This window comes from Gobio gobio (genome assembly GCF_949357685.1).
Source record: "Gobio gobio genome assembly, chromosome: 23".
NCBI classification, from domain to species: domain Eukaryota; kingdom Metazoa; phylum Chordata; class Actinopteri; order Cypriniformes; family Gobionidae; genus Gobio; species Gobio gobio.
In genome coordinates this window covers 5,837,901-5,855,692 of record NC_137119.1, presented here as the reverse complement: position 1 = coordinate 5,855,692, position 17,792 = coordinate 5,837,901, and the positions used below count along the sequence as shown (strand labels likewise).

Genomic DNA, 17,792 nt, shown 5'->3' with positions numbered 1-17,792 from the left:
CTGGGTAAATCCTATGTATAATTGTAACTAGAAGAGATGACTGCACACTTGTGTGATTGTGCAGCTGATGTGTCATTCATATTCCGACCAATCGTGTGAAGGCTGGCGATCGTGTGTCTCACTGATCTCAGTCACACTGCTGTAGAGCAGAGCTCAGATCCAGAGGAGCATCTTCTCACACACACTCACAGTCATGAGGGAAATCGTTCACATTCAAGCCGGACAGTGCGGCAACCAGATTGGAACAAAGGTTAGTTCATGTGTTTTATTATGCTTTCACACTATGCGTCGTTTTTAAACTAGATTTTGTCATTTCAAAAAATGTACTGATTAATACAGACATTATATGTAGGGTTGGAAACTGAAACTTTGTGAAAACTACATTTAAAAAATATATTTTCAGTCATGACAGTTCTTTTACTGAGCAACACCGCTACTGATTATAGACTACTCGATCTTTTTAATGAATGCAAAACATAACTGTAGTGCGAAGAGTAACAATTGACTCGTATGATCCGATTCCTTTCAGTGATTCAAAACGTTCTGCACGACCAGTGTGGTTCGATTCCCCATCGTTCATTTTCAGTGATTCAAAAATAAGACCCCGACTCTTAAAGAGATAGTTCACCCAAAAATTTAAATTGTGTCATAATTTACTCACCCTTATGTTTTTTTTTTCCAAACCAGTATGAGTTTCTTTCTTCTGTTGAACACTAAATAAGAAGTTTTAAAGATTGTTAGTAACCAGACAGTTGACGGCACCCATTCACTTTTATTTTGTGGGTGCCGTCAACTGGTTATCAACATTCTTTAAAATATCTTCTTTAGTGTTCAACAGAAGAAAGAAACTCACAGGTTTGGGACAAAATGAGGGTGTCAATGATGACAATTGTAATTTTTGGGTGAGCTAACTATTTCTTACTCAAGTGTACTAAACTGTTTAGAGCACATTAAGATCTGGAATCTACAGTATGACTCCCCTCTCTACAGTTGATTACAGTTTGGTTTGATCATATATTTAGTGTACTTAAATGTTATCAATGCTTGAGTCATGGTATAGGCAACAACCCGCTACATTTTAAGGGCACATCAGTTGCATATGGGTGTGGCGAGATGCGTCCTACTGTGCACGAGTATGTGAAGAATCTCAACGCTCGTGCTTAATCTCACAGTAGCTACAGTCTCAAATCACATCTGAACTAACGCAAAACCTCTGTGATATTTAGTTCTGGGAAGTCATCAGCGATGAGCATGGCATTGATCCCGCCGGCAACTATGTGGGTGACTCAGGGCTGCAGCTTGACAGAATTAACGTGTACTACAACGAGGCGTCCTGTAAGTATGCACATGAGTGTGTGAGAATGAATCCGAGCTCTCCCCCTCACAAACTCACAATGACCTTAAACTTTGAGCAGTGTAGTCAGCTCAGAGGAATTTCCTGGGCTGCTCTGACTGCACTAGAATAATGTTTTATTAAAGGGTTTACATAAATGAATCAAAACAAATACAAAATATGCATTGTTTTATTAATGAAGTTATAATGATTTCAATCATATAGCATCTGTTTTAGTGGTCAAATTTCACAGCATAACTTATACAGCAAATCAGATTTATTGCCTTTGTGTGTGTGTGTGTGTGTGTGTGTGTGTGTGTGTGTGTGTGTGTGTGTGTGTGTGTGTGTGTGTGTGTGTGTGTGTGTGTGTGTGTGTGTGTGTATGTGTGTAGCTCACAAGTATGTTCCCAGATCCGTGCTGGTGGACCTGGAGCCTGGAACTATGGACAGTGTTCGTTCTGGGGCATTTGGACAGCTTTTTCGACCAGACAACTTCATCTTTGGTACCGTCTCAACATGCCAGACTATTGTTTTCCCACTTGTTAGCTTCAAACCAAAGAATGTAGGCTATAAAGAACACTTAATTATAACATTTCTTTTTATTAGTTTTATGTGCTCTTATTGCTTCACACAAAATTAGTTACAATATTACACTCTTAAAGGGGTCATGAACTGGCTTTTTAAATTTTTTTATACTGTTGTCTGAGGTCAATTTACACTCACCTAAAGGATTATTAGGAACACCATACTAATACTGTGTTTGACCCCCTTTCGCCTTCAGAACTGCCTTAATTCTACGTGGCATTGATTCAACAAGGTGCTGAAAGCATTCTTTAGAAATGTTGGCCCATATTGATAGGATAGCATCTTGCAGTTGATGGAGATTTGTGGGATGCACATCCAGGGCACGAAGCTCCTGTTCCACCACATCCCAAAGATGCTCTATTGGGTTGAGATCTGATGACTGTGGGGGCCATTTTAGTCCAGTGAACTCATTGTCATGTTCAAGAAACCAATTTGAAATGATTGGAGCTTTGTGACATGGTGCATTATCCTGCTGGAAGTAGCCATCAGAGGATGGGGACATGGTGGTCATAAAGGGATGGACATGGTCAGAAAAAATGCTCAGGTAGGCCGTGGCATTTAAACGATGCCCAATTGGCACTAAGGGGCCTAAAGTGTGCCAAGAAAACATCCCCCACACCATTACACCACCACCACCAGCCTTCACAGTGGTAACAAGGCATGATGGATCCATGTTCTCATTCTGTTTACGCCAAATTCTGACTCTACCATCTGAATGTCTCAACAGAAATCGAGACTCATCAGACCAGTCTTCAACTGTCCAATTTTGGTGAGCTTGTGCAAATTGTAGCCTCTTTTTCCTATTTGTAGTGGAGATTAGTGGTACCCGGGGGGGTCTTCTGCTGTTGTAGCCCATCCGCCTCAAGGTTGTGTGTGTTGTGGCTTCACAAATGCTTTGCTGCATACCTCGGTTGTAACGAGTGGTTATTTCAGTCAAAGTTGCTCTTCTATCAGCTTGAATCAGTCGGCCCATTCTCCTCTGACCTCTAGCATCAACAAGGCATTTTCGGCCACAGGACTGCCGCATACTGGATGTTTTTCCCTTTTCACACCATTCTTTGTAAACCCTAGAAATGGTTGTGCGTGAAAATCCCAGTAACTGAGCAGATTGTGAAATACTCAGACCGGCCCGTCTGGCACCAACAACCATGCCACGCTCAAAATTGCTTAAATCACCTTTCTTTCCCATTCCGACATTCAGTTTGGAGTTCAGGAGATTGTCTTGACCAGGACCACACCCCTAAATGCATTGAAGCAACTGCCATGTGATTGGTTGATTAGATAATTGCATTGATGAGAAATTGAACAGGTGTTCCTAATAATCCTTTAGGTGAGTGTATTATGTTCGCGTGGTTTTTACATTCAAAAACATAATAATGAATAAGTAAAAGGCTGTTTTCCGACCTGGTTTTGAGGCTCTCTCAAGACACGCTCAGTTTTGATGGCCGTGCCGCACTGAAGACTTAAGGCTAGGATTGGATAAGATTTGCATATTTAATGAGCTTCTGCTCCCCATGTCAGTGACAGCGTTTGGCAAATGGCAACCGGAATTAATCGCCCAGCCCACAGCCAGGGCTCGCAAAATGTCTTTATCAAACAAACACAATGATTCATCTCTCATCCACCCGCCCTTCAAATTTCGAGTTAAGAGAGTGAACAACGCACATCAAGACAGTAATGAACCAAGAACACCACAAATAAAGTATTCTCCAGCCTGTGACAGCGTGCAAAGGTATGTTCTGTTAGACACGTACACATAATCCATAGATATCAAACGATCTGTAACAATGCAATACTATCACATATAAAAAACATTTTTACTCACATTAGTGTGTTGCTTCATTCGTTCATGTAATCTCATCCTGTCTGCAAATCCAGTCTCTTGTTTACAAACGACTCCGTGGTTAAATGAACATGCGTGCAATGTCTTCCTTGCGTGAGCTGGATATTCATTAAAAATAAAGTTCACTCATGCATTCATAATATTGGAATCTTTAAACGGGAGTTTTGGCAAGTGTCCAGATAAACTGGAGCTGTGTGATTGACAGCTCCAGCGATTCTAAAGGAAGCGTTATTTGATCGCTTTTTATAATTTAATCACAATTTAAATGTCAGATTTTTTTCATGCTACTAAGAGAAACAATGTGAAGATGACCGTTTAGTCACTGGCTTGATTTACTGATGCATAAACTATATTGAACGATTTTGAACTTGAATAATTACACATCAGAAATCACTGGTCACAGATCAGGCATCAGAATTAACACGGTTACTCGCGTTTGTGGCGTTGCTGACGGATCTATATAGTAAAAAGTCTGTTGGCAAAGCCTGCGCTGAAATTGTGACGGAATGTACCGAATACAAACAAATAATGCAGGATATTTTTATAGTTCAACAACCTCTTAACTCAAAAGTTAAAGGAAAATTTGCATTCTCAGTTAATGACCCCTTTAAACCAACAAATCAGCACTTTTGATTAATGAATATAATATTTTTAATTTTGTCATTTCATCTTAATATCAACATTTGTGAGATTTAGTTAGTCAAAACAGTTTTGATCTAATTTTGTGTCTTCACTCTAAAAAATGCTGCACTGTAAAAAATGTCCGGCCTCTCCAATTGAACATTTTCTAGTGACTAATCACATCTGAATTTTTCAGTTGGCCAAATTGAATTTCTGTAAATTGATACAATTTTATTCACAGAAATTCAAATTGGCCAACTAAAAAATTAAGATGTGATCAGTCACTAGAAAATGTTCAATTGGATACCTGAAATTTTTTACAGTGTGGGTTAAAAACAAAAATGGACTAACCCAGCAATTGGGTTGTTTTAACCCAGTGAATGGGTCGTTTTAACCCAGCGGTTGGGTTAAATGTTTGCTTAAAACAACCCAATCGCTGGGTTAGTCCATTTTCAACCCAACTTGGGTTGTCTTTAACCCAGGATTTTTTTAGAGTGTATCGAAAATAGTGATGGATTTGTGGACACAATGCTTTTGGTTTTGTGGAGTAAATGTTATAGCTTTTATTTTGAAGTAAAAAGATAAAATTAGACCCTTGGGGTAAGATGACCCAGCCATATTTGGCACAGAAGGCCCCAAGTGACATGTTGTTACTGGTGTTATTGTTTTTAAATCTAATGCTTATTGTAATTAACGGGGCTATTATTTAATATTTTCATGATTTAGATGTACATTTCAGGCATCTTCACTTTCATTAAAACCTATAGGTTAATTGAGTGAATTCTATTATGACAAATTCTATTATGTTTTTTAATTTTTTTATGATGACACATCTTCAATTAAAAATATGGACAATTAAATAAGTAAATATTGATATGCTTGTACATAAGTCATAAAAAAAATACCTTTCAGATGAATATCTTTTAATGGGATTCAGATTTTTCTGTTATCAGTAATTCAATTATTCTACTTAACTGTCAAAATAAAATAGTATTTTACAAAACAGAACACTTTTAATGGGGATGGGTAGCGACCATAGACTGCTAGAGGGGCACCTCAGCTGATGAGGGCAGAGGGGCAGTGGCTCTAGTACAGACCTTATATTTAGGGTTAGGAAATTAAACTGTGGGACACTTTAAAATTGTACTTGAAGCTAATGATTTTCAGTTTTGACAGTGAAAATCTAAACAAATCTAATGATGTATTTTAGTCTCTTCAAATACTGTACTTTTGTTAATCTAATGCCTTCCTATATGTTTATAAAAGAGGTACAATATATGTTATCTCATCAATATCACTTCTCAAGACAAGTGTGGACAGATTTTATTTTAACAAGAGGAAATAAATGTGACCCTGGACTACAAAACCAGTCAAGACATAAACGTCACATAGGCTATGATGAATGCTCCACACATGGTTCGCTGTAGCCAGCAGCGGCTAAGAAGATTGTATTTCGTTTTCATTGCAAACCAATCTTCCCTTATTGTATTGCTTTCGCAGGACAGACAGGTGCAGGAAACAACTGGGCCAAGGGCCACTACACGGAAGGAGCCGAGCTAGTGGACTCAGTCCTGGACGTGGTCAGGAAGGAGTGTGAGCATTGTGACTGCCTGCAAGGCTTCCAGCTCACGCACTCCCTCGGTGGAGGAACCGGATCGGGAATGGGGACTCTTCTGATTAGTAAGATCCGAGAGGAGTATCCTGACCGCATCATGAACACCTTCAGCGTCATGCCTTCACCGAAAGTGTCCGATACGGTGGTGGAGCCCTACAATGCCACGCTCTCTGTGCATCAGCTGGTGGAGAACACAGACGAAACGTACTGTATCGACAACGAGGCGCTGTACGACATCTGCTTCCGCACGCTCAAGCTCACCACCCCAACGTACGGGGATCTCAATCACTTGGTGTCGGCGACTATGAGTGGCGTCACCACTTCGTTGCGATTCCCCGGCCAGCTGAACGCAGACCTGCGCAAGCTGGCAGTCAACATGGTGCCTTTCCCTCGCCTCCACTTCTTCATGCCCGGCTTCGCGCCATTGACCGCAAGAGGAAGTCAGCAGTATCGCGCACTCACGGTTCCTGAACTCACCCAGCAGATGTTTGACGCCAAGAACATGATGGCCGCCTGCGACCCGCGGCACGGGCGATACCTCACGGTGGCTACCGTTTTCCGCGGGCCCATGTCCATGAAGGAAGTGGACGAGCAGATGTTGGCCATTCAGAACAAGAACAGCAGCTATTTCGTAGAGTGGATCCCCAACAACGTTAAAGTCGCGGTGTGTGACATTCCACCCAGAGGACTTAAGATGGCCTCCACTTTTATCGGCAACAGCACCGCCATCCAGGAGCTCTTCAAGCGCATTTCCGAGCAGTTTTCGGCCATGTTCAAGCGCAAGGCCTTCCTGCATTGGTTCACCGGAGAGGGAATGGATGAGATGGAGTTCACCGAGGCCGAGAGCAACATGAATGACCTTGTGTCGGAGTATCAGCAGTACCAAGAGGCTACAGCCAACGATGGCGAGGAAGCATTCGAGGATGACGAGGAAGAGGTGAACGAGTGAACGACAGATGCAGTTTTTGTGCTGTGAGTGTTTTTTTTAAAGCTGTAATTTTTAATTGTTTGCAATAAATGCATTTTGAGGACCATATACATAGTACCGTCTCAGAAAATATTTTTGGCTTTTATAATTTACTACACTTGGACTGGAATACTTTATTAATGGTGCTTAAAGGAACACGCCACTTTTTGTGAAAATAGTCTCATTTTCCAACTCCCCTAGAGTTAAACAGTTGAGTTTTACCGTTTTCGAATCCATTCAGCCGATCTCCGGGTCTGGCGGTAGCACTTTTAGCATAGCTTAGCATAGATCATTTAATCTGATTAGACGGTTAGCATCTTGCTCAAAAAATGACTTTGAAAAATGAAAGAGTTTCCTATTTAAAACTTGAATCTTCTGTAGTTACATTGTGTACTAAGACCGACGGAAAATAAAAAGTTGCACTGTTCTAGGCCGATATGACTAGGAACTATACTCTCATTTCTGCGTAATGATCAAGGAACTTTGCTGCTGTACCACGAGTGCACCGGCACAATGATATTACGGAGCGTCTGAAAATAGTCCCCGGCACGCTCCCTGTGCAAGCAGGTTGTCACATTTGGTTATGTTGACGGAAGTTAGCCTATTTTCAGGTGCTGCGTAATATCATTGCGTCGCTGCACCCATTGTACGGCTCAAAGTTCCTTGATCATTACCAAGCAGCAACCTCCCATAGTTTCTATTGAAGCCAATACGGAAGTGACTTAAACTGCAATTCATCGACTGGCCACTAGAGACCGGCTCCAGAAGGGAGCAGAATCTCATTGAGCCCTATGTTAAAATGCCCAACTTCACAGCAGAAAAAAACATGTTTACAGTCTGGTACAAATTGTGGTTTTGGTCTATATATCTAATTTTGCCCTTCATGACAACTGTGATGGAGGTGATTTTTTTAAATAACGCATTCGTTTACATTTTATAAAGCCTTAAAGGGATAGTTCACCCAAAAATGAAAATTCTGTCATCATTTACTCACCCTCAAGTTGTTCCAAACCTGTCTGAATTTCTTTGTTCTGCTGAACACATTTTGAAGAATGTTTGTAACAAAGCAGATAGAGCAACCATTGACTACCATAGTAGGGAAAAAAATACTATGGTAGTCAATAGTTGCTCTCTCTCTGCTTTGTAACAAACATTCTTCAAAATATCTTCTTTTGTGTTCAGCCGAACAAAGAAACTCATACAGGTTTGGAATACAACTTGAGGGTGAGTAAATGATGACAGAATTTTCATTTTTGGGTGAACTATCCCTTTAAAGTTCTGCATAATTAAGGGCGTGGCCACTTTGAGTGACTGGTGGATTGCCTTTTGTCTGCTGTCTGTTAGTCATCCATATTGTTTTACAGTCTATGATTATTATGCAGGAATGAGAGTATAGTTCCTGTCAATATCTACCTAGAAAATCCCAACTTTTCATTTTCTGTCGATCTTAGTACACGATGTAACTACAGAAGATTCGAGTTTTAAATAGGAAAAATATCGAAACCCTTTGGTAATTTTTTGAGCGAGATGCTAACGGTCTAATCAGATTCAATGATCTATGCTAAGCTATGCTAAAAGTGCCTCCGCCAGACCCAGAGATCGGCTGAATGGATTCGAAAACTGTGAAACTCAACTATTTAACTCTAGGGGAGTTAGAAAATGAGCCTATTTTCAAAAAAGTGGAGTGTCCCTTTAAATGGTTTAAAAGTATTAAATGGTTTAAATCAAATTACCACTCAAAATATCTTCCAAATATCCATTCATTTAACTTTTCCCATGTGAAAAAATAAGTGTACACTTGTAAAAAAAAAAAAAAGTTGCTGCCTTAAATTAAGTACAATCAACTTGGATGTTTAAGTCATTTCAACTTTAATTACATTAAACTGAAAAATGAGTTGAATTTTGTTTAGCTAACTTGTGAAAAAAGTTGAAAATTGCTTAACTTATTTTGATGATTTAAAGCAATGCACTCTACAAATGCTGGGTTGTTTTAACCAAAACTTGAGTCAAATATGGACAAACCTAATCATTGGGTTAAAAATGTAACCCAACGGCTGGGTTTGTCCATATTTGACCCAAATTTGGGTTGAAATTACCCAGCATTATTTAGACTGAAAAACATATGTTGTCATAACTAAAAGTATATTTTAAAAAACTGTCCTTGCAGGTAAAAAAACATAAATCAAATAAAAGACCACTTAAGTGTACTTAAAGAGAGAACTCTTTCATGCGGGTTTTCAGGATATATTGCCCTTTTTCATATTGTTACAGCTGAATACAAAAGGAAATAATTCGGCGATTGAAAAGAGCTCTTGCCGTAGATTTTTTTTGTTATACCATGACACATTAAAATACCAACTGTAACGTCATTCCCATGAAGTCTGAACATTTTTACAGCTCATTGAGTCAAGGTGACGCTGACGGATAGGGATTATTTGTCGTGCATCTATGATCTGAAAAAAATTCTTCCAGTTTTTTTGGGCGGAATATAAAATCTTATTTGGAGGAATGTAGGTGGCTCATTAGGAAAAAGGACAGTCCAAGAGATTTGATGTGTACTTGCCTCAAGTTCAAGTTGAACTGAAATCCTGTAGAGGATAGGTGAGGTTAGAGCCAGTCATTCTGAATAACACTGGCTTTCATATCCGTAACACAAAGGCTCTTGTTCCTGTTGGACACAAATCCTGCTCGCTCAACCTTCTATTATTCTCAGCAGCTGCTGAGCAAGCCGTTCCACACTTTGCAGCATGTAGCTAACAATAGAGGAAGTCCAGTCTGGACACAACTATTTAGAGCCACAGTATTAACAAACACAAAGGGCTTTCAGCTGGAAACCATCAGACGCAAATTCTGTCATAGGAGTGACTTATGGCAGCGTTTCAAATTTCGAGATTAAATTTAAATATTTTGTTCATTGGCACACTGAGTGCATACTGAAAAAGCAGAGTCGCCTAATGGAAAACACAAACAGTAATTTAATTTCCTCCATAAATTAAAAAAGAAAAGAAAATTAATAAATGTAAAGGAAATTACTAATTAGAAAAAATGTGTGCTGTCAAATCTATTAATTGCATCTAACATAACAGTTTGTGTTTATATTGTGTGTGTGTGTGTGTGTGTGTGTGTGTGTGTGTGTGTGTGTGTGTGTGTGTGTGTGTGTGTGTGTGTGTGTGTGTGTGTGTGTGTGTGTGTGTGAGTGTGAGTGTGAGTGTGAGTGTGTGTGTGTGTGTGTGTGTGTGTGTGTTTATGAGTCAATAGCTACAGACCTCCAAACTTTGTGTGGCCTTCAGATTAGCTCAAGAACAGTGTGTAGAGCTTCATGGAATGGGTTTCCATGGCCGAGCAGCTCATCCAAGCCTTATATCACCAAGTGCAATGCAAAGCGTGGGATGCAGTGGGTAAAGCGCGCCACCACTGGACTCTAGAGCAGTGGAGATGTGTTCTCTGGAGTGACCAATCACACTTCTCTGTCTGCCAATCCGAAAGGTATACTTGCCTGACTGCATTGTGCCAAGTGTAAAGTTTGGTGGAGGGGGATTATGGTGTGGGATTGTTTTTCAGGGGTTGGGTTTGGCCTCTTAGTTCCAGTGAAAGGAACTCTTAATGCTTCAGCATACCAAGACATTTTGGACAATTTCATGCTCCCAACTTTGTGGGAACAGTTTGGAGACGGCCCCTTCCTGCCCCAACATGACTGACCAGTGCACAAAGCGTCGGTCCATAAAGACATGATGAGCGAGTTTGGTGTGGAGGAACTTGACCGGCGCTTCTGAGAAAAGAATAATTAAAAATTCTCATAAACACACTCCTAAACCTTGTGGAAAGTCTTCCCAGAAGAGTTGAAGCTGTTATAGCTGCAAAGGGTGGGCCGACTCCATATTAAACCCTACAGATTAAGAATGGGATGGTATTAAAGTTAATGTGCATGTAAAGGCAGGCGTCCTGTATATATATATATATATATATATATATATATATATATATATATATATATATATATATATATATATATATATATATATATATATATATATATATATATATATATATATATATATACACACTCCTAATAAAAAATGTAATAAATTGCTAATTAATTAAGTTATTGTTATGAACTATTTAATTATTTATGTATTAATCATATTTAATAATGAAAAGTTTAATTACATAATACAAATTTTACTTTATTTTGTCAGTTTGCAAAGGGATTTTTTATATTTTCAAATTATACTTTTTTACGATTTTATGTTTGCTAAATAATTGTACGAAGTTAATATGCTATTAAAGAGTGTTCAATAATTTAAATTCATTTTTAATAAATTATTTATTTTAAGGTGTCCTTGTTACAGTGCAAACTTAATGTAAAATGTAACAAGAACACAATTATTATTTTAATATGTATTTTTATCTAATTATTGAATAAGTACAATTTTACACGTTTAATGATTAAATAAACTAATGTTTCTATACATGCATTTTGATTGCCACTTATTTATATTTTAAATAATTGCTGAACATTTGTACAGTATGTGTCTCTCCTAGTCCCCCATACTTTTAACTTGCTAACAAGGCTAAAGGAGTGATACAAAGTGAACCTTCACAAAAGGTCCATGTGCGTGATATTTTGAAATATGAAATGGTTATTGGCCGGATTATGAAAGGCCTGCAGCTGTGGACGCAGTGGTTTAGAGGTCTTACTTTGGTATGTTTAACAGCTGCAGTCAACTCAGCTGAGAGGAAAGTGGGTCAGAGTGTCTCGATCGCATTTCCTCAAGAATGCCAGAACCGCCACAGTCCCAGGACTGAGAGGATAGTAATGTATGATTGGTATTTTTCCCCCCAATTTAAGTACATCCATAAATATATAACCCAGTAGGCTAAATGTGCTCTGTATTCCATGATCCAACACTTTTTTAGCCACAGTATTACTAACTCACTGTCAGAGCATGTGGGAGTCACATCATGCCCAATAAGGCTTTGGAAGTGTATCTGGAATCTACATGTCTCATTTGTTTAAACCAACTAGTCATCCTCAGATATATATTCCAAAGTCGATGCTTACCCTAGAGATGAGTGCGAAGTTGCAATAACTATGCAAAGTGTCTGCTGAAAAAATATAGCTCATGTGCATAAACATTTATAAAATACAATTTTATAGGATCATGAAAATGGTGCCAACGCGCTGCGCAGATTCATGTTTCCAACAGTACTGCTGTCTGCAGGCATATTTCACTTCAGGTCATGTTCATGGCTCTCTTCAAAATGTTTATACAGAAGCAAACCCTATCAGTTAGATCATTCCCTATAAACAAACAGGTCAGCAAACTAGACACACTCCAGCCTCTCTTATTCATCCCAGTCCCTTCCATATTAGAATACCACAGATAAGAGTGTATTTTGTCAGATTGTGTTTTTTAGAAAGCCATGATGTATAATATTTTATGCAGATGTATCCAAAATGTTAGCAGCAGATCCTTTAAGTCCTGTAAATTGCGAGGTGGGGCCTCTATGGATCGGACTTGTTTGTTCAGCACGACCCACAGATGCTCGATTGGACTGAGATCTGGGGAATTTGGAGGCCAAGTCAACACCTCAAACTCGTTGTGCTCCTTAAACCATTCCTGAAGCATTTGTGCTTTGTGGCGGCGCATTATCTGCTGAAAGAGCCACAGCCACCAGGGAATACCGCTTCCATGAAAGGCTGGACATGGTCTGCAACAATGCTTAGGTAGGTGGGACGTGTCAAAGTAACATCCACATGGATGCAGGACCCAAGGTTTCCCAGCAGAACATTGCCCAAAGCATCACTGCCTCCGCCGGCTTGCATTCTTCTCATAGTGCACCTGGTGCCATGTGTTCCCCAGGTAAGCCACGCGCACACACCCGGCCATCCACATGATGTGAAAGAAAACGTGATCATCAGACCAGGCCACCTTCTTCCATTGCTCCGTGGTCCAGTTCTGATGCTCACGTGCCCACTGTTGGTGTTTTCGGCGGGGGTCAGGGGTCAGCATGGGCACCCTGACTGGTCAGCGGCTATGCCGCCCCATACGCAACAAACTGAGATGCTCTGTGTATTCGGACACCTTTCTATCAGGACCAGCATTAACTTCTTGAGCAATTTGAGCTCCAGTAGCTCGTCTGTTTGATCGAACCACACGGGCCAGCCTTCGCTCCCCACGGGCATCAATGGCCGCCCATGACCCTGTCGCCGGTTCTCCACTGTTCCTTCCTTGGAGCACTTTTGATAGAGACTGACCACTGCAGACCGGGAACACCCCACAAGAGCTGCAGTTTTGGAGATGCTCTGACCCAGTCGACTTGCCATCACAATTTGACCCCTGTCAAACTCGCTCAAATTCTTACGCTTGCCCATTTTTCCTGCTTTTAACACATCAACTTTGAGGACAAAATGTTCACTTGCTGCCTAATATATCCCACCCACTAACAGGAGCCGTGATGAAGAGATCATCAGTGTTATTCACTTCACCTGTCAGTGAGTAAGTATTATAAAATGATTTATAATGTATGTGACTATGGGAAAAGTTTATGAATGACTGTAAGTGTCATTATAAAGAATACATTGTTTTCTGTTTAAAAAAGCCTATCTGGACTCAAACAGGATTTGCTCAATCATCTTGATTTTGTTGATCTTTCGAAATGCATCTAAAAAAAATGCGTTACACTACATTAAGCAACACTGACATCGTCTGGACAGCACGTGAAAAATGCAAAATCATCTCTACTATGCCTGGGTGTTTTGGGTGGTTGTGCTTGGCCTAAATTAAAATAGTCCACCCCAAAGCATCTATCCATCTGTTTTCTATCTTTAATAGAATACCTTTTTGTTTTCTAAAGATGAATATTATCTTGAAAAATGTCATATTTATGTAAGTAAGGAGGCCTATGAAATCAGTATTGGATACAGTACAGTTGAAATTGTAGCAAAAAGTATAGGCATCTTATCAAATTAGAACTACCATCTCTATCGGGCAGTGAGGAAACTACTCATGCATGAAATAAAGGGATTTTATTTGAAAACACATAAATTTTTCCCCCTTCAATTTACACAATTCACATGGGTCATACATGATGTGGATGGGTAATGAAGATGAGGCATTACAGTTTTTCTCAATTGTTTACACACATTTTCTGAAAGCATGCCTCATATTCTCAGAACTCTGCACACAAATCCAAAAAAAACACACACAATGAGCAAAACCCCTCAATTATCCTGCAAAATGAAACTTTACATTCAAAACAATGTTATTTCTTCTCAAAATGGGATTTTGTTTTCAAATGACAAACAAACCATCATATGTATGTACATTTATAAGAACCAGTTGAACACTGATGTGCTCACTGTAAAACACTATGATGAATGGAAAACACTTCTTCTCCATTCATCATAATGACTTAGGTATTTTTTTTGGTTCAGTGTTACACTTACAGACAGTACATACATAAGTGTGTTGTAAAATATTTGAGAATATTGTTTTTATACTCAGAACACACAAATACACGGTAACAAATATATTTTATTTTTCCCACAAAAACAATGTACACAGTGTACACCCCAACCATCACAAAGTTGCACATATAATGGTCTGCAACAACAGAAGAATTTACTGTGTACAGTTACAGTAAAAAAAACAAACAAAAAAAACTATGCTGCTCCAAAAGAAGAGCTCACCTGTTGCCCTTTGATGCTAAAGCTCTGTTTGCTAATTGTAAAACTGCGTGACAGGTGTTTGCCCTTGTGATGAGTCAGTGTGCATTTTTGAATGGCAGTGTGTTCCTTGTGAAAACAAGATATTTTCTGCATGAAAATTGTGCCAAAAGCAGAGAATTGTGTGTAGTGTTTTGAAAAAAGTGGGTTTTAGAACTGCAATTTGAGTGTAAAGCAGGAACTGTGCTTGTAGTTTAGCAGAATTGGTTCAGGGGGTTGGTGAATGAGTTACATGTTGTGGTCATTGTGTCTCAAGTACCAGAATTTGTGTGTAAACAATTGAGAAAAACTGTAATAATGAGCATCCCTCATGGGGAGCATGGATTGTTTTGTTGAGTGGTAAATGGTCTGCCGCCATCTAGTGGGCTTTCAGCTCTACCCTCTCACTGTTTACAGTTTTTTCCAATTGCTAACACACAATTTTTCAAACTAGTCTGGTTTTATCAAAATACTTAACACAATTCACAAAACCACACACCCAAACTGCAAAATACCTCATATATCCTGCAAAATGAAGCACTGCAACCGAAACTACACATAGCATTATCAAAATCAAACTTTTGCACGAAATGGCACACACTTCATTCATATTAACAGATTTTTGTCTAACTAGTAAATGCGTTTACATGGAGCACTGTAATCGGTTTAAAACTCCAATCCGAATAAAAATACTCCATAAAAACCTCAATCGGAATAAAAATGGCCAAACCGAATGAAATTGTAATCGGTTTGAGAGGGGTGGGATAAACCTTTTCATGAACCGATCAAACGAAAAATTCCACCATGTAAACGACCTGATCGATTACTGTGAGTGCACGTCTTTCTGTGACGTGATATACAGCGCTCACACCAGGCTAATGTTGACAAGAGAGGAAAGTTCCTTTTTCTGAGGTATTAAACTTTTTATTTCGTAACATGTTATGAACATGATGCTGGAATAATGACACAGACATAGCCTGGCTACACCATCTCATCTTGACAGCGTTTGTCCGAGGCTTCAACTGCGCCTGACAGAATAATTTATTTTTCTGAGGTGATTCTTACACTTTACGACAAATAATAAATAGCTTTTATAAAACTGTACAAGTCCTGGTGGCCGTTGAGAGCTGCCATTTCAACGGGGAACATTCAAGCTGCTCTCTGTTTCTCGTTAGTTAGTTAGTTAGTTAGTTAGCTATAAAAAAAAAAAATTCAACAACTGCTTCAAATTGGTAAAGTAACATTACCCACAGTCTACTTTAATTACTTTTGTTAATATTTATACCTTTGTGATTATGGTATCTTTCCTTAATCATCTGAAATATATATGTTTAGTATAGGCCTACTAGTAATGATGCTGAGCACGTCTTGAATGCTTCATTCATGATGTTTCATTCACCGTATATCCTATGTTTTTATTAATAATTTGAGTGCATTTTATTGTTAATTTTGTGTTTTTCAAAATAAATGAATTGAATTCATTTTTGATTCCGCATTCATCATTCACAGCTGTTGAAATAGCCATTGTATAGGATATAAATTAGGTTAAACTACTGCATGTCCACCCACAGAAAAATTTATAAATATAAAAATTACCAACAAAGAACTATTGATCCACGATACATAACGAATCTGAGGCGGCAGACAAACTGTGTGCGCATGTCACAAAATGATTCCTACTGAAAGTCAGCACATGTAAACACCAGATCAGTTTAGATAACGTCTCATGTAAACAGTCCACCGAATCTTTCAATCGGAATAATTTAAAAGTGCGCATGTAAACGTGGCTACTGTTGGGCTTAATGAAAAGCACCCTCATCTTTAGTAGCCTGTGCTTTGCCATAATACAACATTTTTTATCAAATTGTTCACATGCATATTTGCAGATACACACACATACTGTTGAAACATTTTATTTTTTTTATTTTTCACTACGGTAAACAAGTCAGTGCAACATATGCACAACAGATATATTTGCATGGGACTGAACACAAATATTCTCACAAAAAACAGTAAACTGAAAAAAAATTCAGAAAAAATATATTACAGTAAAAAAAAATAGGTGCTCACCTGTGGTCTTTTTATAGTGCTTACATCCTGATTGAAGTGTTAACAATTAACCATTGAGGTGTTTGGCCAGGTGGCACATGTATTGGCCAATTAGCTCATGTAGTGTCATTTTGAATGCCAGTGTTTTGAAATGGCAAACATGTGACTTTATGTCAGATTGTTGTGTCTTATGCAAAGAACCGTGTTCAGTGCATTTAAAAAGTGCCATTTTGAATTGCAAAATGTGTGTAAAGCAGAAAATGTGTTTAGACTTTTGAAGACTTGAGAAGAGGTTTTGCTCTCTGTGTGTTAGTTTAAATAATTGTGCTGTCCATGTAATTTTAGTGTGTTAGCAATTGGAAAAAAACTGTAAAGGGATAGTTCACCCAAAAATACACATTCTGTCACCACACTCACACTCATCCCGGTAAAAGAGGCCACTTCAAAAAAAATTTAAATAAAGTAAAATCAATGTAATATATTTAGTTTAACTATTTAAAAATGCACTGTTTTATTTATTTAGTATTTTCAGGGAATCGACTTGTGCTACTAACTAATAATTAGGCAATCATTCTTTGTTTCCACAATTTTTAAAATACAATTAATGTATCTTTTTTTTTTTGTGCTTTTTTTTTTTCAATTAACACCTTCATTGCTGTGTGCTTTTCTGCATTGTGGATGATTTGTAGATTATACCCCAAAAAACTTTGATGTATTTTCCAGCCAACGGCGGTCACTTTTGACTGTGATAAGTGAGAATATTTTAGGGGGTGTGTATGTTTGTTTTTGTGATATATGAGGACACAAATTTGTATAATGACATGGGTATCACACTGGTATTATGATGTAGACATGAAATATGAGGACATTTCATTTGTCTTCATAGTTAAAATAGCTTTAAAAACATACTAAAGAATGTTTTATTAAAAATATAAAAATGCAGAATGTTTCCTGTTATGGGTAGGTTTAGGGATAGTGTGTGTGTGTGTGTGTGTGTGTGTGTGTGTGTGTGTGTGTGTGTGTGTGTGTGTGTGTGTGTGTGTGTGTGTGCGTGCGTGCGTGCGTGTGTGT

The 17,792-nt window shown here is 38.6% G+C and overlaps 1 protein-coding gene across 1 annotated transcript; it reads left to right on the top strand.

Annotated features, from left to right (window-relative positions):
- The first annotated feature begins 149 nt into the window (after positions 1-149).
- On the top strand, positions 150-7,049 carry tubb6 (tubulin, beta 6 class V). Its single transcript, XM_079805648.1, has 4 exons — positions 150-250; positions 1,227-1,335; positions 1,726-1,836; positions 5,883-7,049. Exons 1-4 carry the CDS (start codon positions 194-196, stop codon positions 6,944-6,946), a joined length of 1,341 nt encoding a protein of 446 aa, XP_079661774.1. The 5' UTR covers positions 150-193; the 3' UTR covers positions 6,947-7,049.
- The last annotated feature ends 10,743 nt before the right edge of the window (positions 7,050-17,792 follow it).